The sequence below is a fragment of the Chrysochloris asiatica genome, unplaced genomic scaffold (genome assembly GCF_000296735.1).
Source record: "Chrysochloris asiatica unplaced genomic scaffold, ChrAsi1.0 scaffold00230, whole genome shotgun sequence".
NCBI lineage: Eukaryota > Metazoa > Chordata > Mammalia > Afrosoricida > Chrysochloridae > Chrysochloris > Chrysochloris asiatica.
In genome coordinates, this window is record NW_006408748.1 from 4374266 (window position 1) to 4398315 (window position 24050).

General features: G+C 43.4%; 1 protein-coding gene across 1 annotated transcript in view; it reads right to left on the reverse strand.

The window, feature by feature from the left end:
- Positions 1 to 24050, reverse strand: part of APBB2 (amyloid beta (A4) precursor protein-binding, family B, member 2) — a 262630-nt gene that overhangs the window by 139487 nt on the left and 99093 nt on the right. Inside the window, exons 3-5 of the mRNA XM_006873234.1 lie at positions 16108 to 16313; positions 2548 to 2633; positions 2388 to 2448 (exon numbers count right to left, since the gene is read on the reverse strand). Coding sequence (XP_006873296.1) covers positions 2388 to 2448; positions 2548 to 2633; positions 16108 to 16313 — 353 coding nt within the window. The remainder of the gene's footprint in view (positions 1 to 2387; positions 2449 to 2547; positions 2634 to 16107; positions 16314 to 24050) is intronic.

The following is a 24050-nucleotide window of genomic DNA, read 5'->3' on the forward strand; positions in this document are numbered from 1 at the left end:
CCCTTTGGAGATGTAATTTATTATATATGCCTGAGTGGGTTGTTTTGTTTGTGTGTTTTTTAAAAAGCTAAAGTGGATAGAGAGAAATACTTTTAACTCAAAGTGTTTGGAGGAGATCATAATCAATGTAATGAAACAAGGTATATGAATGGTTGAATGTGAGACTGATGATGTGCCCTGTAAACTTTCACTCAATCCACAATAAAAACCTTAAAAATAAAATAAAATAAAAATAAAGGCATGCACATTTTGTTTAGAACTAAGTACAATGTCAGTAACGTATGACCATTTAGCCTGCTTATTAAAACGAACAGATTCATAAGAGGTATTGGGATATTGAGTGACCACAGAAAGGAAGTGGGTGGCAAATAAAGTACTCCGTAAGCGACACAACCAGGGAGAAAAAATGAGAAAGAACGTGGTCATATTTCAACCGCCTCTCCCATTCCTGTTATCAATTCGATTTCCATCCCAGGCAGCCTCTGTGCCGCCCAGCCCCGCCCATTTCACACCTGGCAGCACAGATGCCAGTGCTCCAGTCCTTCATGCTGGAGGCAGATTGCTGCCCCTGCTTGTCCAGCCTTTGCTGATGGTCCTTGTCAAAGCCAATTACTGGCAGACCGCCTTCCTATTTGACCACAGCCATCTCTTGCCATAAAATGTATCTTTAAAGGTCCAGCATATTAACAGCAGTCCAAGGACTTGCTCAGAAGGCTCCAGAACAGCAATCCTCCTCTGAAGCTGTGATGAGAATTAAGTTGAATACACTGTGAGAAGCAAAGGTGTCAAAGGAGCCCTGAGATTCTTCTAGAAGCAAATGGCAATAGATGTGGTACTTGCAGGCACCGGAGTCAAGGTTTGAACCTGCAGGGTGGCTCTCATTTAACCACTATGAGGGGAGCCTATCTGCTATTTTATTTGTAGACGCATCCTGCTTTGGGAATCAAAACAAATAAAAAGGATCTGGAGGATTTCCTTCACTCTCCATGACACAGGAGGTAAAGAAAGAGAAAGGCGGGAACTGGTAGAGGTGCCGACTCCAACATCCCGTAGTGGCTGGTGCCTAGGACCAGCTACACAATTCCAAAGAACCAGGGTAAAATGAAAACACAGGGCCATTGTTCAAAACACCGAAAAAAAGTACAGCCAAAGGAACTTAACCATCAAGTTTTTCTCTACTATTCTAAAGTCTACTCAGTGTTGTGGGGATACTTACAGGATGAGTACAGACTCTAACAGAGACCCAAAGCCCTGTCTATGACTTGGTACACATGGGCAGGGCCTTAGGATCCCCTGAGATCTACCTCCTTCCAGCCTCAGACCAATGCACCATGGTCTGGCTGGGTGCAGAGAAGTAGTGCCAGGAAATACCCACTTCCCAGGGGCTCCCAACTTCAGCCCCTGCACACTAGTTACCTGAGAATATGCCAACCTCTGCACAGGGTTACTCTGGGGATCTGGATTCAGAACAGACAAGAGGCTTACCCTTGCTGAGATGCCTGAATCACACTATGGTACTGGGTCAACTACCACCATACCCCAGCCCTAAACATCACGGGGCACACACCCAACACAAACCCTCCTTGGGCCATGCAGACTGTAGCAGGAGTCACAGGGTGGGGACAGGAATGGGCCTTGTCCTGGGAAGTCGGTGGGTGGGTAGTCCATGTGCAGACCAAGGCTCCCCACAGTCCCATCAGAATGCACTTAAAGCTGTGTCTAACACAGTGGACATTACTCACCAACCACAAATGCACAGATGCCATTCGGAGCAACTTTAAGAGGACGACAGATCAGCAGTAAACCCCACGCGCAGGGTCCTCCCCAATCAGCACATCTGCTACCTGCACTGGCCACACCCCCACACGTTGGCCTGGTGGTATCCCCACAGAAGCCCAGAAGCAAACTGGGCCGGAGTGTCTGCTCACTTCTCATCACAGAACACGGGCCTTCAACCTGCACGATGGCTGAGAGGGCAAAGCGGCTTCGCCTTACACAGGTGTGAGGCTACTCTGGAGGAGGACAGGGTGAGGGCTCTTGTACTATCTCGTCAGCTACCTGTCCCACTGCTCATCAAGACAGAGTCCAGTTCATCTTTCAAGGCTTCTGAAGTCCAGCCATGTCAAGAACAGCCATAGCTTTCTGACACTGTGCAAACAGCTGATGTAAGATACAGGCAGAGTGTTGGCGGTTACAGAAACCCTCTAAACCTGGACTCGACCTAGAGATTTACTTCAGGGGTTGGGGAGGGTGGGAAACAGAGAACTGAGAAGGCTTAACTATTTAGTGGCCCTGGGATGGTGGTCTGTAACAACTGGGCCACTAGCAAACACGATTACTTAGATACAAGAATATAAACCACGGCTGAAAACACGCTGTTTACAAACCTTGGCTTCCGGGTCACTGTTGATACTACAAGAATCGTCATCATCAGCATGTGGGACATTTCTATGAAAAAAGAAAAAAACAGGAAATTGGATTTAGAGTTCGGGTATGAGTTCCAGCCTGCACAAGCAAACACTCTAGAAGAATCTCTAGGTGTCCTACCTGAGCTTCAAAGATGCATAGCGTAGTGTTGCTCCTTCAAACTCTTTTAGACTGGGGTCTGGGTTAACAGTGGCTGCATGCAAGTCCTAGAGGAAAACAGAGACCTGTTAACATGGACTAGAGAGGGGATCCAGTATATTTCCTCAAATATCAAAGAGGACAAGAGTCCTCCTGGCCCCGAGCACATGTGAGCAGAAGTGGAAAGAAGCATGCAAGGGCCTTGTTACAATAGGTGAGCTGGGGCTGCCAGCTGGAAGCCATTTACAACAGGCGACATTGGAAACAAAGGCAGCATGGATGTGAGCTGACCATCCCCAGCATGAAGCCCCCTCACTCTGTCCCTGCAGAATGCATGATATTCACAAAGAAGAACCATATACAGCCAGGGCCATGCAAAGAGGAAATAAAACAACAATGAAATGATCTAAAATCTGACAAGATACTTGCCTTCCAAATGTCACTATTAATCTTTCCCCCATTCAGAACAGCAAAATCACTCCATGGCTGTTTCTAGACATATAAGTATTCACATAGGGAAAAAGCACATTGATTAAAAAAAAAAAACAAAAAAGGAAGAAGAAAAGAAACAAAACAAAACACAAGACAGGGTTGTTAGCATTGATATTCACAGGATGGATTAGGGAACAAATTCACTCTAAAGTAACTGGTTAGCTCATTCTAGTGTTGATCAAGGTTGTCATCGCAAGAACTTACAGAGGGGAAAGACATGGTGCTATACTTATTTACCAAAAACAACTAAACAAGGGAAGCCCAGGTGTATCAGAAACAGACAGTAAAGCTATTTTCTAAATATGCTTCCAGACATTGAATGCCTAGCACACCAACTCCATAGGAACTTTTTGTATTGTTTTTCCCTATTAACCAAATAATTGCTTCCTACAGGTGGGAGTGAGATCAGGGATGCTATTTCTTACTATGTTGGTTTGGAAAAATGGAAATGTCCTGGAATAAGGGTATAAAAAGCTGGAGTCAAATGCTTTTTACGTAAAAGGAGAACAAATAATAAAGGGGCAAGAGGACTAATTGGGAACAGAGGCAGATATCCAAATACCTTGCAGAATTTGGAATCCAATAAAAACTAGCTGAAACACTCTTAATTTGAATGCCTCTAATGCAAGAGTCCTGGTGTGGCACTGTGGGTTAATGTGCTGGATTGCAAAGTCGCTTGGAACTACAAGGCCGACGGTTCAAGCTCACAAGCTGCTCATTGGAAACCCTATACAGGGTTGCTATGGGTTGGAATCGACTTGACGATACATAACAACAACAACAACACATTCATAAATGGACTCCTGGTGTGCCGCTGTAGGATCAGCACTAGACTGAAAGGTTGGTTGAACCACAAGGTTGGCAGTTCAAACCCACTAGTTGCTCCTTGGAAACCCCATACAGGGTCTCTGTGAGTTGGAATCAACTAGAAGGCACTTGACAACAACAACAACAATTCACAAAAAACTCTACTGCAATGCCACACACATCTTTTCTCAAATTAATATTTGATCATGAACCAATTTTCTCAAACCAATTAGAGTACAAAGCATGAAACCTTGACGTGTTGGGAGAACTCTCACAGCTGTTATTTGAATTTAAACAACTCCTTCCATTCACTTCAGACAACACAGAAGTGTTTTTCTTTCTAGTTTGCTGCGTGAATATTCCCATATTTTACACTAACATTGAGGGTAATACAAGAAGCTATTAAAACCGAGGGGCCACCCTTCAGAATGTATTCCATAGCCCTGCCAGGCAAATCTCTTCCCAACAATGCAAACTTTTTAACATGAGAAGGGAATATTGACCCACAACTTTTGCCACAACATCTATACCATTTTAAAAACCACCAAGAGCAGAAAATGAAGTTCAAGATGCATTTAAACACTTAAGGACATTATGGGAGCAGTCACTGCAAATTTAGATCCAGTAGCACTAAGCCCCACTAAGGCTACATTTTCTAAATAAAAAGGAACTCAGACCACTATTTATTTAAAATGTTTTTCTCCTATTAAATAAGGGACAGGATTGCTGCCCACCCCTCACCTCTCTCCGTACTCCACCCCATAAAGAAGGCTCAGAGGTCACTGAGGAGAAAATCAATGACATATTAGCTGGGAGTTCTGGCGTGGTTCTATAAGTTGTTTGAACCATAAGGACGGTGGTTCAAACCCACCAGCTGTTCCTCGGAAACCCTACATAGGATCTCAGTGAGTTGGAACCAACGCAACAGCACGTAACAACACCTACCTGTTAGCTGAGGGGAGCCACGAACACCCTAGAATAGCGTGTTGTGTTTTGTACAAATGTGAGTTTTCCTGAGGAGAAGATTCATACTGTCCTCATATACTCATGGGGTGCGATGGCCAAAAAAGCTGTATAGCTACCATTGTAGGAATCTTGGTAAGCACCATGACACATACTTGAAATAGTATAAAATAAAACTTCAAGGTAGAATTCCATTTTAAAAAGAAAAAAGATTCTTATTTGTCCCCAAATCGTCATCATTGTTTACCTGTAAGCAATATTTCTTTCACTGAAGTTGAATTATGAAAAAGGCTAGGAGATGAATTAGGAAGACTCGTGAGATAACTGTTCTTTCAAAGAATTTGTTGTTTTTTAAAAAAGGGGTATTTGAAAAAAATAATCTGAAGACAGAAATTACGTTCAAGATACACATTGTGTTGGGGATGGAGAGTGTTAATGGGCTTTTTGTTTGTTTGTCTAATTTCAGAGAAGCCATTGGCTCTTCATTAAAACAGTTCACTGTACATGAGAGTGCCTTACAAAACTTCTTATGTACAGGTAGTCCCTGATTTACAACGGAAGTCCTGCTCACGGCGGTCTGTTTTGGGGCTTCTTTTTGTACATCTGATCTTGAGTAATCTGTATTACATACAGAATGGTCTACATACAGAAGTTCACTTGCAGATGTTCAAAGATCTACAAAGACACTGATAATAAGAGGAAATGAAAAGGAACACTTAAAAAATTAAGAAGAGGAATTCAATTTATGTCAGAACAGATTTACAATGGAGTCATTGGAATGGAACCCTGTGGTAAATTGGGACTACTGTATTTGCTTTCTGAATTTGGAGTCTGAGTAAAGTAAAAGCTGATTACAGCTTTCATGCTATGGAAACATGAATCCATTGGCAAACACCCAACCATTTTACTTCTATAGATTTAAATAAAAAAAGACTCTATAAAGTAATTTTGCAAAAACTTTAAAAATAACACCTAAAGAGACTCTTTAGCATAGAATTCAAATAATGGAAAATGGGAACTAACATTATATATGTTATGAATAGGCCAATTACCGCCCCCCTCCTATATTTAAAAATAAACAAAAAAATATTCATCTAGGTTGAGGATATGCAGATGATATGCAATATGCACAGGATACAACCTTGCTTGCTGAAAGCAAAGAGGACTTAAAATACTTGCTGATGAAGATCAAAGACCCCAGCTTTCCATAGGGGTTGCACCTCAATGTAAAGGAAACAAAAATCCTTACAAATGGACCAATAAACAACGTCCATATAAATGGAGAAAAGATTGAAGCTGTAAAAGACTTCATTTTGCTTAGATCAACCAACAACACTCATGGAAGCAGCAGTTACGAAATCAAAGACGTATTGCATGAGGCAAATCTACTGCATAAGACCTCTTTAAAGTGTTGCAGAGGAAAGATGCTGATTTGAGGAATAAGGTACGCCTGATCCAAGCCATGGTATTTTCCACTAATCTCATATGCATGTGGAAGTTGGACAGTGAATAAGGAAGACCGTAGAAAAACTGATATATTTGAGCTATGGTGTTGGAAGAGAATACTGAAAGTACCATGGAGTGCCAGAGGAACAAACAAAACTATGTTAAAAGACATACAGCCAGAATCTTCCTTGGAAGCCAGGGCGATGAGACTTCAACTCTCATACTTCAGCTATAATACGGAGGAATCAGCCCCTGGAGAAGGACATTATGCTAGGTAAAGTGGAGGGTCAGCAAAAAAGAGGAAGATCCCCAACAAGATGGAATGGTTCTGTGGCTGCAGGTTCAAGTGTAGCAGTGGTTATGAGGGTGGTACAGGGCAGGGCCAGGTAGCTTCGTTCTGTTGTGCATAGGGTCTCTATGGGTTGGAACTCATTGGCTAACACCTAACAACAATGATATGAAGTAGAATCAAAATACAGACTAGAGCAAATAAAAAGGACTGAACTACTGGGAATGCACACAGTGGAATGTACTTTAACATTCCACAGTTGCTTCAATAGATGTTGGAATCACATTGTTTCTGTACACACTTCACTTCTGATATTCTGAAGTTATGAAGTCTTGCTGGGTAGCCTAAGACCAAATCCTTCATCAGCTCTCATTTGCCCTGGGACCTCAGTTTCCTCCCATGTAGCCCAAGGCTAAGAAGACCTCCCAGCATGCACCATCAAGAAGACATGTGAGAACAGGGACTGCCCTGGAAATAGCAGTTTCCCTATTTTCTGCTCTCTTTTCTGAGGGCATATTTGGTATATTTGGTAGCACACATATCTTAAACCATGGAATCCATGGATTTAAAAACAAACAAACAATGTAGGCCACCTGCAAGAATAAAAATTTGAGGATCTCTAGACTAAAAAGTATTATAATTACACTTTTCTGAATCCTCCACTGTCAAGACTTGAGCCTCCAAATGTGTGGCCCTGATGGCAAATGGCAGAGAACTTGGAATTCTAGAATCTTCCAAGGGATAGGCTAGGCAATGCTAAAGGGCCGTTTACCCACATATGTGTAGCTATCTGCCCCTTCCTTTTAAACTGCTGTGTGTTTTTGGATAAAGGACCCTCAGAGGAGTGCAGCATTGTATTACCATGCAAACACAATTCAGAAAAGTTAAAGAAAAGTGGTAAACTAGTAAACATACTGACAAAAGTTTGTGCCATTAAATGAGTCTGGGTGGGATTAACATGCCCATGAAAAGACTGTAAACTAGGGAGACGTCAGGGGACCCAGGATCTACGCTGGCTTTGCTATGACAGCCGGTTCACGGACAGCTCCCTCAGATACGAGGCTGATTTATTCCTTTCTTAAGGAACGACGACATGAACTTCACCGTGTACCAGGCACTCCTACAGGTGCAGAGAGCATGAAGATGGGGGAGACATGCCTCGACCTGACGGAGCTTCCTGGACAGAGACCCACAAGCTACAAGCAGTACTCCTCCAGAGGGACAGTATGAGAAGCTAGGGTGAAGCCAAAATAATGAAAAGCAAATGGCACATAAATAACAATGTTGTTGTTGTTAAGTGCTGTCGGTTGGGTCGATTCTGACCCATAGCGACCCTGAATAGGGTTTCTGAGGAGCACCTGGTGAGTTTGAACCGCTGACCGTGAAGTTCAAACAGCTTTGCAGTCTGGCGCATTAACCTACAGTGCCACATAGGGGGCCTGGATTCACTAGACCTCTGGCTCTCAAAGTTTTGTTGAGGTGGTTTGGACTCATAGCAGCCCTGTATATGTTTAGGGTTTCCAGTGAGTGGCTGGTGGTTTTGAATCACAAACCTTGTGGTTAGCAGTCTGGTGCTTATTCTAGAGCATCACACCAGGACACTACTTTATTCAGCATAAAATCACCTAGAAAACTTAGTATAAAGGCAGATCCCCAGGCCCTCCCCGTAGAGTCTGACTGAGAGGGTGGTGGTAGGGAGGGTGTCCTTGGGGGAGAATCCATGAAGCAGCATATTTTCAAGCCCTAAGGTCATTCTGATAGTGGGTCTGGGCTTACAGTCTGAAAAATATAGCCCTAGAGCTCTGGTACAGTAGTGGTTATGAATGAGGCTGCTAATCTCAAGGTCAGCCATTTGAAACTACCACCCGTTCCCGAGAGAAAGATGAGGCTCTGCTCCTGTAAAGATTTACAGCCTCGGAAACCCTGTACAGGGTCGCTATGAGTCGGAACCAACTCCACGGCACATAACAACAACAAAAGTTTACTAGGTCACTTCATCAAGGTTCTTGCCAGAGCAAAACTGCATCATGATGACTTATTGGGTCAATAAACCAAAAATCAAAACAAAACCAACCCCATTATGGTTGAAATAGCCCTTTACATTGTCATCTCATTTCTATGTGCAATGTGGTATATGAAAATGCACTGCTTCTAACATAATGTATGGACTATTTTCCTGGGGTCAGGTACTGGGAAGTCCACAGAGCCAAAGAGCCTTTCATCACTGAGAAGAGATCTAACTTTCAAACAGTAAATCTGCCTTCCCTAGATTGAGACCCATCTTCTCTCCACATTTCCAACACCTTCCATTGAAAAGATTAGAAGACTCAGCACCAAGCCAACAGTTACTGATAAAGGTATCCTATGAGGCTCCTTGTGTTCTCTAACATTTGACATCCAGAGACTTTGAGAGATCATTTAGAACAAATAAATGGTTTGGAAGAAGAGCACCATGTGCCAAATTTCAGCAGCAAATGCTTCCTCGCCAGTTTATAAACTTTCTGGTTTGTGTGTATGCTGGGAAAACACGATTCACTGCGTCTTAACACTTCCCAAGTGAACTTTGAAATGTGAAATGTAAAATTTTCAAACTGTAAGGAAGCCTTCGGTCCTAAACGTTTGAAAAGCTTAGTCAACAGATTTAGCACTTTTTTTTTTTAAATCAGCTCAGGAAAATATCGAATAAAATATGCATTTGTGAGGCTGGTATAGGATCAGGCAGTGTTTCATTCTGTTGTTCATAAGGTCACGATCAGCTGGAAAGACTCAACGTAACCTAGCAAGAACAACCACCACCATCACATATTACACAGTGCTTTTCTCTCTTAACATTTTGCTTTGTCTCATGGTTCCAAATCAGTTGACAGAGATTCTATTTAGAGATGACCTCTCTTCAATTCTCATTAGTACTGGAAACAGTGTTATCAAAAGAAACTATTTTCTTGAAGACTGTCTGCGAGAGTCTTTCGTTGGAGTAAGATGAAAAGATTTGAGACTCTCTGGTAGCGTAGTGGTTATGAGTCGGGCTGCTAACCTTAGGGTCAAGAGTTTGAAACTACCAGCTGATCCACAGGAGAAAGATGAGGCTTTCTGCTCCTGTAAAGATTTACAGCCTTGGAAACCCTGTACACAGTCACTATGAGTCAGAATCGACTCCACGGCACATAACCACTAACCAAACCTCCTGGTGTAGTGCTGTAGGATAAGCACTGGGCTGCTAACTGAAAGGTTGGTGGTTCAAACCCACCAGCTGCTCCCTGGAAGCCCTATACATTGTAGCTACAAGTTGGAACCAACTTGATGGCACTTTAACAACAACAACAACAAACCCCTAATAAGAAGTGCTGGTAACTGCAAGGTCAGAGGTTCAAACCCATCAAATGCTCCTTGGGAGATGGATGAGGCTGTTTGCTCCATTAAAGATTTATAGCCTCAAACCCCCTATGGGGTAGTTCTACTTTGTCCTACTGGGTAGCTAGGAATTGACTCCACGGCAGTGAGGTAAGCTCCCTGATACAGTGTTGTGAAGCTTGGATGGGATTTGACTCTATCATATGTAATCTGTGTCATTTGGGCAAACTTCTTAACCTCTCTGTGCCTTGGTTTTTCAAATGCAAAAAAAAAACCCAAAACAAAACCTTGTATGCAGAATGGTAAGCAGAGACTGAAGAGATAAAGCACAGGCTTGACAGGCACACACTCGATTATCATCAGAGCCTCCGGGCTTAATATCAGTGCAGCATCTGCACAGCCTCTTCCATATTCAGCAGGGTCTGTAGTGGGTTGGGTCTTTTCCTTCACTCTCCCACTCCTCTTCTCTAGTCCTGTTCAACCCTTTGCCTCTAAGATTTATTGCCTTTAAATCTGCTCAGTTCTGTGACTAATAGGAGGCCTTATACACAGAGGGAAATGTGGTAGGTATGGCCTGAACAATCGAAAGGCTAATCTGAAGAGCATCTATCTCATTGATTTACTAAGAGGAGTCCTGGTGGTGCTGTGGCTAAAGCCATGGCAAAAGCTCATTGGTTTCATCAGTCACTCCATGGGCAACGGATGTATAGTTTGCTTCCATACAGATTTACAGCCTTGGAAACCCTTTGGATCACTTCTCCTAAGTCCTATAGGGTCACTGTGATTCAGAATCAATTGGAAGGCAATGGGTTTGCTTTTGGTCTTAGTTTACTAATATGATGGATGAATGCCTCCTTCTGAGACATTTAAAAATATGCATTTATTAACAAAGTTCCTTGCAGGATCAGACATGCTTTGCAACAAAAGAGAGGACTGGAACCAACAGCAATGTGGAAATTCACCCAGTACTGGGGGTAAAGAAAAAGACCTAGAGTCAGAGGACTGGAGGCATCCCCAATCTGACACCAGCTGCATGGCTACCTAATGCACTGAGCCATCATTATTACTTATCTCAAATGGAAACATCAGAAAAGAATTCGCTGTCACATGAGAAACCCAAGAGTATCAAATGAAAGGATGTTTATGAAAATACTCTGAAAACTACAACGAACCATGAATGGCTGAGAGGAGGTTGAGCAATGGAGATACATGAGTGAGTGAGCCATGGGACACAGTCTGAGCTTGGGAAGGGGCCCTGAGCAGTAGATGGGACTGGGGTGTTGGAAGGGAAGGAAGAGTAAGCACAGAACTGCAAAAGGAGTTACCAGAAGGACACTCAGAGATTAGAGATGAACTCTACTACCTAACAATTTTACCAGATAATATATTCTTTCCAAAACTTTTTTCAGAAAGGAAGGAAATGAAGTCTACCACATTTAACAAACAGTAACAACTAGGGCCACAAAACACTCAGGATTCCCTCCTTGGATTCCAGCACACCCATGGGTTGGGTTCAGCAGAGAGTTTTTAAGATGGGCTTCATAGCTTCTACATACAGAGGACATGAATTTTAAATAACAGAAATTGTAGCTCTAAATTCATCCAATCTCCTTGCTTTGGGGACTATGAAGAAACAGATGTGGCTCTGTGGGCTCATCGACAGCACTTAACAACAACATAACAGAAATATCATAGTGAATGGTTTTAACAAACATACATTCATTTTCTCACAGTTTAGGAGGCTTATAACTTTAAATTCAGAGCACCAGCTTGGAGAGAAGGCTTTCTCTCATTCCCCTGTATCTCGGCATCTCTTTCCCACTTCTCTGTTTCTCTCACTTGCTTGTTTTAGTCTCTCTTGTATCTCAACAGACTGACTCAAGACATACCCAAATGGGATTATAACATAGGCATAGGAGTTAAGATTAACAACACATGGGGGGGGGGGGGCGGAGAGGCCTATCAATCCATAATATTTCATTCTTTTTCTCTCCTAAAATCCATGTCCTTGCTACAAACAAAACACAGTCACATCATCACATCACTTCAAAAGTCTTAAATCTACTCCAAATTCAAAATTCCATTTTTTGAATTATCCAAATCAAATATGGTTGGGAACATTAGGCATACTCAACAATGGCAAAATTCATAGTCATCTGTGAAACCGGAAACTGTGACAGTTAGACTACAAGATATCTGTTTCTCAAATGGTAGAACACGCACAAGGTAGATATTTCCATTACAAATGGAGGAAATTGGAGGGAAAGAAGTGATAACAAGCAAGAAGGAAGTTGAAAGCCAAGTAAAGCAAATTACAATCGCTTGTAAAGTTTGAAAAGAATCCTCTCTTCTCTGAGACCATCTGGGCAATGGCCGCAGCCTGCAGACCTGGGGCATTGGTCATAGCCTCTGGATTCTGAGTGGAGCTCCCTTGACCTTGGGCTTCAGCTCTGCCTTCCAGGGCCTCTAGGATGACATCCTAGAAAGGATGACAGCTCTGCTCCCTCAGCTTTAAGCAGTGCCATTGGCCCAGTTCATCTGAGTGCTGATCCCACTACCTCAGCCCCAGCAGATGCCATTCTCCTGCCCCTGGGGCGTGACAGCCCTGCCCCTCAGCTTTGAGTTGTTGTTGTTGTTAAGTGCCGTCGAGTCGGGTCCGACCCATAGCGACCCTGTACAGGGTTTCCGAAGGTGTAAATCCTTACGGGAGTAGAAAGCCTCATCTTTCTCCCGCGGAGCGGCTGGTAGTTTCGAACCGCTGACCTTAAGGTGGTCTCAAATCCCTAGCACAACAGCAGCCCTCACACTCTGGAACTGCATTGGAGAAGACTCAACTCTAGAATGCCGTGGTTGGTCCCACCCTTTGAGATCCAAAAGACCATGGCCCCACCCTTTGAGACTATGAAGACCCTGCTTCCTGTACTCCTTTCAACAGATATACTAATTTCTAAGGTGCTTCAGGGATGTTCCTTTTCTTGGAGAAAGGAATTTGCTCCTTTGGCCTGTTTCCTGCCTGTAGAATTCCAAGAAGCAGACAGCATTTCCTTTCATTCTTTCTCTGTCCCCTTTAGTCTAAATAGATGGGTTTTCTACTGTGGTAGTCAGTTAGATTCATCACTCACAGGATTGATCTTTTAAACAACAGATTGTTAGCCAAATTCTTCATGGACATTCCAGAATATGTGTCCTTTGTTTGTACAACAGAATTTCCCAAAACAAAATGAAAAGTTTTGTTTTCATTTTGCACAGCTAATGTTTAAGTCCATAGCTTTCCTCTAAGATTTTACTGTAAATGGCAAGAAGAAACCATGTGTTCCCTATAAGATCTCACTGAGAAATCTTATCAGCCAGATATCCAAGCTCATTACTTTAAAGTTCTACCTTCTACCAAACATTTGAACATAATTCAGACAAGTCCTTTGCTATTTATTGCATAATACGCAATGTCTTTTCTACACTGTCCAATCACATGTTCATTTTCTTTTAAAGGCTCAAGTACACTTGGTGTCATATGTATTCTCTACATCTCTCTTCATTTCCTTCTAGGTTATTACCAGAATTGCCTTTGACATCCATAATTTTACCAATAGTCTCTTCAAGGCAATCCAGGCTTTCACTACGAGGCATCCTACCACTCTTCTAGCCTGTATTCATAACCCAATTCCCAAACGACTTCCACATTTTACCACTCTTCTGCTATGAAATTATGTTAATGCTGCTGTGACAGAAATATCATGAGTGAATATTTATTTTCTCACAGTTTAGGTGGCTAGAAGCCTCAATTCTGGGTGTGGCTCTAGGAGAAAGAAAGCTTTCTCTCTTTGTTGACTCCAGAGGAAGGTCCTTGTCTTGCTCAACATTTGTGAGCCCAGCATTCCTTGGTGATCTCCATGTGTCCTGGAATCAGTCTCTCCCTGGGTCTAAGAGGTTCACATCCAAAGGATGTACTCTGTTACCAGCACTTCTTACTTAGTGGGACTGAGGTCCTTCCTTAGCTGCTTCCTTCTCTCCTTTTCTCTCTTGTAAGATCAAAGGTGGTACAGGCCACACCACAGAAGAACTCCCCTTACGTCATCAGGGCTGTGACCTAAATAAGGGTGTGACACCCCAACCTAATACCCTTACAACTGGCTGACTGATCACAGCAGATCACAGCATGAGAGATGATGACATCATTAAAGAACTGCCAAATTACATCATCACGCAACTGTCACACTACTAAGAATCACAGTCCAGTCAAGTTGACACATATCTATGGGGTGGATGGAGTAAGGTTAGTATCAGCAGTGATAAATTATACTGATTATATGTATCACTGATATCTGATGAAAACGGCACTTTACCTTTGCGATCTCCCTCCTAAAAACCCGTAACCTGTCTAATCATGTGAAAATATCAAATTCCAATAGAGGTGCATCTCACAAAATACCTGACCAGCACACCTCAAAACCGCCTGACTTCTCTGCGTCTCAGTTTGCCTGTCTACAACACATGGTTGTTAGAACCAGATGAACCTAACTACCCTAGAATTCTCTGGTTGTAGGCATGCCTGTAATAGAGGATACAGAAAGAGATCCTAACAGAGATGCCACAAGAAAAGATGAGCAGGTAAGGAAGAGTGAGCATGTCTGAGCTGTAATAAGAGCAGAGGCTGCATTCAGTTGGCTTGTCTTCTATGAGGCCACTCTGTATATTGGGAAGAATCCCAGGATGCAGCAGGGCTGGAATATAAAGAAGGCACCACTTGATGCTAAGTCCTTTGGCACTGGTGCTATGTTGGTTCATCTTTACGCCCCCAGGACATCTTACATAAGAGGAACACCTTACATAAGATGGAAAAAATAGGAATTTCTCAGGGAATTTGCATATTATACTTCAACAGAGAACTAGAAAAACTGCCCAGTGCCAATCAGCAAAATACTATGTGATTCAATGGTACTGAATAAATTAACTGTGTGCCTGAGGACAAAGTATAAACAAACCAAGATCCTCATCCATCAATAAGGATACCACTGGCCTCAACCTATCATTTTTAGATGGAGAATCCAAGGCCTTGTGCTCTGCTCCGAGTTAAAATGAGCTTGGTGGTGGTAGTATGCTGTGGAGTCGGTTCCGACCCATAGCATCCCTGTACAGGGTTTCTGAGGCTGTAAATCTCTACAGGAGCAGAAAGCCTCATCTTTCTCCCACGGAACAGCTGGTAGTTTCGAACTGCTGACCTTGCAGTTCGCAGCCCAATTCGTAACCACTACGTTACCAGAGCTCCTTAGAATACAGGCATTACAGACTCTAGGGAAGAGCAAGTGAAATAATCAACTACTTATAAAGATGGAAGGGGACCGACAGTTGTAAATGCATAGAAAAGGGACCCTATGTGTCTTTAAAGTATAAGAAAATAGGCTTGCTTAAGGAATATATGACTGTGGTCAGCAAAAATGCCTGAATGTCAGGGATCAAATCACTTACCTAGCAAAAATTTTTTTAAAAAGTCATTACTTAGTTGTGACCTTTTCCAACTGGAATTCTCTTGATTCACAGAGCTTCACTGCAGGAATCTTCGTATTAATAAACACCACAATGGAATTCTTTAATGCCTCAAGTCTTTGTTTAAACATCCAGATTTCTTCCTCAGGGATAGCTGAAATTTATGCTGCTAATTATTTCTAAAATAATGTCACTGTGCTAAACAAACTAATCCTATTATATTTTCAAAAAAGAAAAAAGAGAAAGAAATGAAGGCCTCTCAAGGATTCTTCTTGCCGGTGTTCTTTTCACGCCACCAAACGAACCCAAGGCTAACAAGATGTGCTGTAATTATCACACGTCTGGCCGAGAGAGCTCTGCGTGTAAATATTTTATGGAGCCAGCACCAGGCCATGGTACCTGCAGAGTACAGTACTGTCTCACTGAGCCCTGGGGAATCCTAACCACTTCTCATTAATCAGCCCATCTTACTATCCATGGCTGGGATGGTGTTTGAAGAGACCAAAGGCCATTAAAAAAGGAAAACATTCCTGAAAGACTGACATTAACACTATGTACTATAAGGAGGCATTACTGAGATTTCAAGTACACCATGCAGGATAATCAAAAAGCTTACCTCAATGACCTGTTAGGACAGAAACAACTAGTCTAGACAGAAATCACAAATTTTGTCTACTCTAATAAGCCGTTCAAAAGGCACTCGGTTTTACCTCATTCTCTGGGGTGGGAGATGGCGTTACAGAACTAAGTGACCCTTTTCTAGAACCCTGAAGGTCTGCCGGGATGGAGACTGGGCGTTCCCACTGAGTCGTTCCCGTTGGGATGTGCCAGTAATAGGTCCCAGCGATGTCATTGATTCTTTTCCAGCCAGGCGGCAAATCCGGATCCGTCTGAAATGAGTGATCACTCCATATATCTGCTGGGAAATCAAGAGAAAAAAAGAGGGTTTAATTTTAAAGGAAACAAAGGACATTTCTCCAATTTGAGGATTAACAGGCAGTGGAAACCCACAGGTACACATGTTCATAGTCCAAAAGAGAACTAAAACCATCCTCTGGTCACAAAGTCTGGTAAAGGGGGTGGTGTGCAGAAAAACAGGAAAATGCTGAAAAGGAAGGTTGACATTTAAGAAGAGGGGCATAAAGGCTTCACCATCAAGACTTCTTATAGCTCCAGTACCTTTGACAAGCCAAGCTCCATTAACCACAATCAACGACCCCAGTAAAACACAGGCGTAGTCACAGAGAGAACGCCTTACATCTTTTTATAATTTAGTAAGATTAACTGGTTGGCATCATATTTTATTCTCAGCTTTGAGTACAACGCAACTTTCTTTAACGGTTTTCTAAAAATGAGTCGTTGCTATTGTTTGCTGCTGCAGAATTGAGCCCTGACCCATGGTAGCTTGGTGCACAATGGAACGCAGTGCTGCTAAGTCCTGCACCAACCCCGTGACCGGTTGCAGACTGGACTGTTGTGAGTCATAGGGTTTTTATTAGCTGTCTTAGTTTGGAAGCTCTGGTAAAACCTAGTCAGCATCAGAGCAACATGCAAGCCTCCTCTGATGGACGGGTGGTGGCTGTGCAAGAGGGACATTGGTCAGGAACGGAACCTGGGTCTCCAGCATGGTATGTGAGAATTCGACTGTGTTTACTATATCTTTCATGTGCTTTTAACAACTCTGCCCATGTGACCATAAATGCCTACAAAGTAGCAATGTTTTCTATGAAGCTCTAAAATTCCCAGTTGCTCACTGATGATTCTGAAGGAAAACGGATGGAAAAAGCCTTGGAATTCACCATAGGACTAGCCTGATTCTAGAAACAGATCAGTAAGGTGAACATGTGCAAAAGGGTGGCTGTGAGACCAGACAATGGAGAATGGTGAGGATTGTGCGAACAGGGAAGCACTGACCTGATCTGAAGGCATTCAAATGAAAAACTTATTTTTTAAAGAAATAATGTGGGTGCTGCTGGTTGCTGGGATGTGGAGGGTAGGGTGAGGGGAGGGAGTGGAAGGTGGAGCACAGGGCAGGGAATAGACACAGGATGGTTTGGGTGCTGGGGAAGGGGGCTATACACAAGAAGGGGGAGGGGAATGGAAGAACAGAGCGATGGGAGAACAATTAGGCAGGTTTGCATGGGCTAAGTGGGACAGAGGTAAATGATGATGTATGCACAACCTTGGAACAACAGGGCTTTGGGATACAGGGATTCAGATATGGCTGGAATGGGGAAAAGGGGGGAAATAATGTTAAGATGCTTGGCTGTCTTATGAATCTTGTTTTCCCTTGCATACCATTATAAAATATACACTGGAGGGAGAGAGAAAGAAATAGAAATATCACCATAGAAAGACTGTAAGTCCATATTCTGCCTATAACTGATTGGAATACCCAAAATGGGCTACAACGTGCCCAGTGAAGGAGGCTTCCTGCAGAGCCTCTGCATTATATAAGACTATAGGGGGAATCCTGAACCCCATCCAGAATCTTCAGAGGTGGGAAATTTACACTTGAAAGGACGGGCAGACCAGCCTGGAGTGGCTTGAAGAACAGAAGATACTTCTTGAAAGAATGACCGACAGGAAAAATACAAAACAATATAGGCAGACCGTCTGATTACTACAAGAACAAGCAAGTTGCTCGCCCAGGAGACATCAAGGCAAGTGGTCAGGTCCGCTCAGAGCAAACCCCCTTCCAAGACTAAGACTCAATGTGACACGCTCTGATTGGTGACCTCGTTTGTCACTGATAAGGGGAAGTGAGGGGAAAACAGCAATGAAGCTGCGAGCTAAGCACTACAATGTTCAATAGACTCCTGTGAACCCGGATGGACACCTGGTTGGCCAGCAGTGTGGCAAGACCTAGGGACTCTTGGGCCCAGAGTCAGTGACATAGCCATAGAGGACTAGAGCGGAGAGTGAAGCGTCCAGCTGATAAGAAGAGAGGGCATATGCACAAGAACACCCACACTTTCAGATAATACCCACTTGACCTGGCTTCAATGACTGGATGATCAGAGCTCAACTAGAAGACGAAAGAAAAGAAAAAAAAGAGTAATCTATACAATTTGATGAACTTGACCTACACCTATGGATGCAGTAGCTCAAAAGAGGGTAAAAATCTTTACAGCGAGGATCATTCCCAACCCCTCCATACACAGAGTAGACAGGGATGGGCAACTTGTGGACACTGGCTACCCAAAGTAGGGGGGCTACAAAGACAAGAAGTGACTGGCTTACAAACTTTCAATAGGGAACCTAGATCCAGAGGGCATGGAGGAAGGTAGACTCTCCACTGAGTAGTATCCAATCTGTCTAGGCGGGGCTGATGAAAAGAAACGTGGATAGGTCTCTTGTATGTGATACAATAGTGAATAATTGTTATCAGGATGGATTGTGAGGGTTGGAAATGCAAAGGTAGATGTTCTGTAGCAAGGAGGGGAGTGATTAACTTTGCAGTCTAGGAGCGGAGGTCCCTGGGACCATCAAGGCAGAAGAGTGGAGCGTGGGACCCTATCCAGAGAAGCAGTGACACCAGAGATGGAGGCAGAGAAGATGATGTGGAGAGATGGAGCAGCTGGGGACTTTAGACCCAGAGGGGGAGGGGCTGTGTGCTGACGATGGGGGGGGGGGGGGGTCAGGCTTGCAGGGAATACCCCTTGGTTGGTTGGGATGCATGGAGGGGATTGTAACCATGGCAATGAAACGATATATGATAGGATGAATGTAAAACTAATGTTCTCCCATGTATGCTATCACATAATTCACAGTAAAACATTAAAAAAAGAAACATGGGGACCAAATGAAATATAATATACCAGACAATTTCAACCATCCTCAACCTATGCCAATAGTCTATCAGTTTCCATAACTCTTTGCTTTGCAAAAAGAAATAATCTCTTTCTTGGTCTTATTTGAGTTGAATATGAAATGGATTAAAATGCTGAGTGAAGAGAGATGGGAGAGGAAGTAGAATAAGAAATTCAAGGAGAATGAGGCGTTAAGGGGGGAGCACGGGCAGTTTATCTATGCAGGTAGGTAGAAAAACGTAAGAAATGTGAGTTTTGCACCTGGGGATTACTTTATTCTAAGGGTTAGACAGAAGGATGCACGTTAAAGCAATTCAAAGGATAATACGTGTAGGCCTTGCTCTGTACAAATGTCACCGCATCACATGGGCAGGCGTCACAGAGGCTGTTACAGCCAAAGGAGAAACAGAATGCAAACAAAGAGGTCGATAGAGACTATGGGCACAGATGTGCATCCATGCGGTTTCTTGGTATTTCAACACTCACTTTTCTCATTTCCGTCTTCCAGAGGCAAACTGTCACTTGCCTCATATAATCATGGAAATTTCCACCTCCCCTTACAGGAAATTAAGCATAATTAAATAATTTCAAGTCACCCAAGGTTTGCAGAAACAACTACAAACAAACACGCGTTTATACTCCTTTGTTCTATCCCCCTTGGAGGGTGGGGATGGAAGATCATTGTGTGCTTTCAGCATCTCAGATGAGGCAGGAAAGGTACAATATAAATAAAGTCTGGGAGGAAGCCTTCTCCATCTTTAGTACAGGGTCTCTATCATTTGGAAATGGTTTGATGGCAGTGGGTGTGGGTTACTTTGGGGGTAAAATTAGAGTAAAACCTGCCTTACCAAACCAAGGAGTTCTCTGGTCCCACTTCAGTAAATCAAAGACAAGGTGCTGTGGGGTTAGACGCAGAAAAAGACTTAAAGAAGCTGCAGGTCACAGTTTATGAAATCTATGCAGCTGAATGTAGTTGCTGCTACAGCTGGGGCTCTGTCTGCCATGTATGAAGACTCGAAACAAGCTATTACCAGAATATGAAATCACAGAAGATCAAGAACAGAGACCAAGGTAATATGAAAGAGGTTTTGGGTTCTGTGGCAGGATTTGGGCTGCTGTATCATTAACCAGAGAGTCCTGATGTAGTGCTATGGGTTAATGTGCTGGACTGCAAAGTCATTTGAACTGCAAGGTCGACAGTTCAAGCTCACCAGCTGCTCCTTGGAAACCCTATACAGGGTCGCTATGGGTCGGAACCGACTCGATGGCACTTAACAACAACATCATTAACCAGAGAGTCCTGATGTAGTGCTATGGGTTAATGTGCTGGACTGCAAAGTCATTTGAACTGCAAGGTCGACAGTTCAAGCTCACCAGCTGCTCCTTGGAAACCCTATACAGGGTCGCTATGGGTCGGAACCGACTTGAAGGCACTTAACAACATTATTAACAGGGTCCGTGAAAAAAAGGAAGCCCCACAATGTGATCGACTGATACAGTAACTGCAACAATCCAACAATTGTGAGAGTGGTGCAGGACAGCACAGTGTTTGGGTCTGTTACATAGGGTTGCTATGAGTTGGAACCAGCTCAACAGAACCAAATAACATTTTCAATCAGAGGAATCTAGGATAAAAATAGGCCCTACTATGCTAGATAGTGTGTAGATAGATAGAGACAGACAGACAGACACAGAGACAAATACACAAACACAATGGGTCCCCCAAACCAACAATACAATAAGATATTATGATCTGAAGTCATGGTGTGGTGCTGTAGGATAAGTACTGGACCACAAGATTGGTTTGAACCGTAAAGTTGGTGGTTCAAATTCACCAGCCAGTCCTTGGAAATCCTATACAGGGTCGCTATAAGTGGGAACCATCTCGATGACACTTAACCAATAAAAAAAAACAACTTCATATGCCCAAAGAAAAATTCATACAATAGAATCAATGAGATGAAATGATCATTATGCTTCAAAGCATAAGGATAAAAGAAGACAATCTTATGGTGACTCTTTTACAGTGGAAAGCAGGTCAAAGCAGGCAGGGCTTTGAGGAACTGGAGGTCAAGCAACACCTGACCTTCCCCACCTGCCTTTCTAGGCTCCTTCCCATCATGCACCCTAGCTGGCTCACCCTCTGACATCACATCCATCATCAGAGTCTCTGATGTCTTCTCGAGTGTCTCTCAATTACTATGAAAGTAAAAACCAAACATTTCATACATTAAAAAGCTAAGATCCAAGCTCCTTATTCTCTATTTTTAAGCTGACTTATCAGACCTTTCCTAGGTTTCTCTCAACACAAATGAAATTTCCAAAGTGAATAAAGTTGCCTTGTATTTGTATGATTCTTGAGTTTTCCCCTCAGTGTTGCTCTGGGGCCTCCATTGGGGAAAAAGTTCCCCACTCATAAAGCAAAGCTCACTTTCATATACGTTATCATACTGAAAACTCCCATCAATCCCAGCAAGAAAGCAGGAGTGAGAAAGTTAGCCAGTCAGGACTATAACCCAGATCTTTTGAGGCCTCAACCCAAGAGTCGTTGCGCTGCTCTGAGGTTCTGAAAGCTAGTGTCAATGACAACACTAACAGTTACAAGAATGGAGGTACTGCCAGGCACTGCAGGACTCAGGGAGCTTCTACACGGCCCTGTGAGGAGGCATTTGCTATTCCCACAGGGCTCCCAGGGAAAGCTGTAGCCCTCATCATGCCTGGGTGCATTACCACAGCATGCTGCGGATGCAGGTTTTCACACAGGGTCCTGTTGCATGTGCCACCTCTTCCCTTTTCTGTGTTCTGTAAAGACCAGTCAGCCATTCCAGCCTGGATCTGACTGGTCCACAGAACTGTGAAGCCTTCCACAAGAAGTCTTAATGTAAAATTCCACTCTCAGGACATTGCAGAGACCAAGTTATGATCATATGTAGTCTCCCATAAGCAGTCCCAGTATTCTTAGCAGTTATGAGATTAGCTGCTGAAAGGTTGGATGTTCAAACCCACCTAGCGGCTCTGACTCCTTAGGAGAAACACCTGGCGATCTGGCCCTGTGAAGATAACTGCCTAAAATGTCCTATGGGACAGTTCTAGCCTGTGACACAAGGGATCACTATGATTTGAAACTGACGCAACGGCACCAGACCGCAACAAGAAGCCCTCCCGAAGGGATCTTCCACCCAAGACATGTTCCTCACATCTCCAGTCTCCTGTCATCCAAACATCTCGCTGAAGGCACTGTTATGGGGACCCACTAGGCTTCAGCCACTGGAGCTGAAACCATAGGTGTCTTTCTAAGTGCTCTGTGGCCTGCATTGTTAGTGTTTTTGTTCTTTTCTGAGGGTACAGGAAGCAGGGCCTGGAAGTCAAGAGTATAAAAATAGCAAGGCTGAGCGCCTCACAAAGTCACTCTTGTGCTCAAGGCCACTTGAGCCAAAGGCAATATAGTTGGCAGAAGAACAAGGAGCCCATCTGTGAGCAGCAGAGACCCACCCCTTCCAGCCACCTCGGGCGCCTATTCTACTGGCTGGACTCCATCCTGGGCTGCAGGGACCTGCTCCCCAGGTGGGGCCAGTGTTGCTGCAGGAACATGAGGGCCAAATGACAACAAATTAGCAACTACCAGTAACTGGAAATTTCCCCTCCTGCAGTGGAGGCCAAAGGGAACAGGAATAGGTGAGGTGAGATTCTACTGCTGGCAAGACCTACAGAATGAAGGAGCCCAGGTGGCACAGTGGAGTAAGTGTTGGGCTGCTAACCACAGGATGGTGGTTCAAACCTACCAACCACTTCAGGGGAGACAGAAAGTGGCAGTCGAATTCTGTAAAGATTTACTGTTCTTACTGCCTTCTCTAAGGACGCTCTGAGTTGGAAATGACTTGATGAAAGTGGGTTTGGTTTGGTCTTGACAGTGCAGAGTACAAAAGACTTCTCTTAGGTCTTCCTTCCCTCAACACCGGCAACCAAGTATTCAGGGTGCATGGCACAAGGCAGGGGCTGCTAGGAGGGAAATGGATCGATGTGTTCCAATCTACTTGGTACCGGGCATTATTTGAGGGATGCAGAGGTGAGCACCACAGACACTGGGCCCAGAGCAGTGGCTCTCGAGTGGCAGACTCCTCAGGAGATCTTTGCTAGGACACAGATTGCTGGGTGCCACCCCAAGAATGTCTAATTCAGTGGATCTTGGCGCCCAAGAACTTGCCTTTCAAACAGTTCTCATAAAATGCTGATACTGCTAGTTTGGGGAGCTGTTTTTTTTTACTTAATTTAACTTAATTTTATTTTTATAGTGAAAATATACACATTAAAACTTGCAAAACATACTTCCATTTAACAGTTTCTAGAGTCTTGCTTGCAAAAATAAAGAGGACTCAAATGTCGATGAAGATCAAGGACTATGGCCTTCAGTATGAATTCTACTGCAATGTAAAGAAAACAAAATCCTTCCAGTTGGATCAATAAATAACATCACGAGAAATGAAAAGATGGAAGTTGTCAAAGCCTTCATTTTGCTTGGATCCACAATCAACACTCATGGAAGCAGCAGTCAAGCAATCAAACGACATAGTGCATTAGGTAGGTCTGCTACAAAAGATCTCTTTTAAACATTCTATGATGGTTGCCAGGTGTGGAAGGGAGGTAGAGTAGTTCACTGGATAGAAGGTAGGCACATGGTAACTCGGGTGCTAGGAGGGCAATATACAAGAAGAGGAAGGAGAATATACAAGAAGGAGGAGGTTGGCAAAAAATGATGAAGACACAGAGTCATACAAGAACTAAAGAACATAAAGGTAAATAGTGGTGTGTGTGTATATATATATGTATATATATATATATAT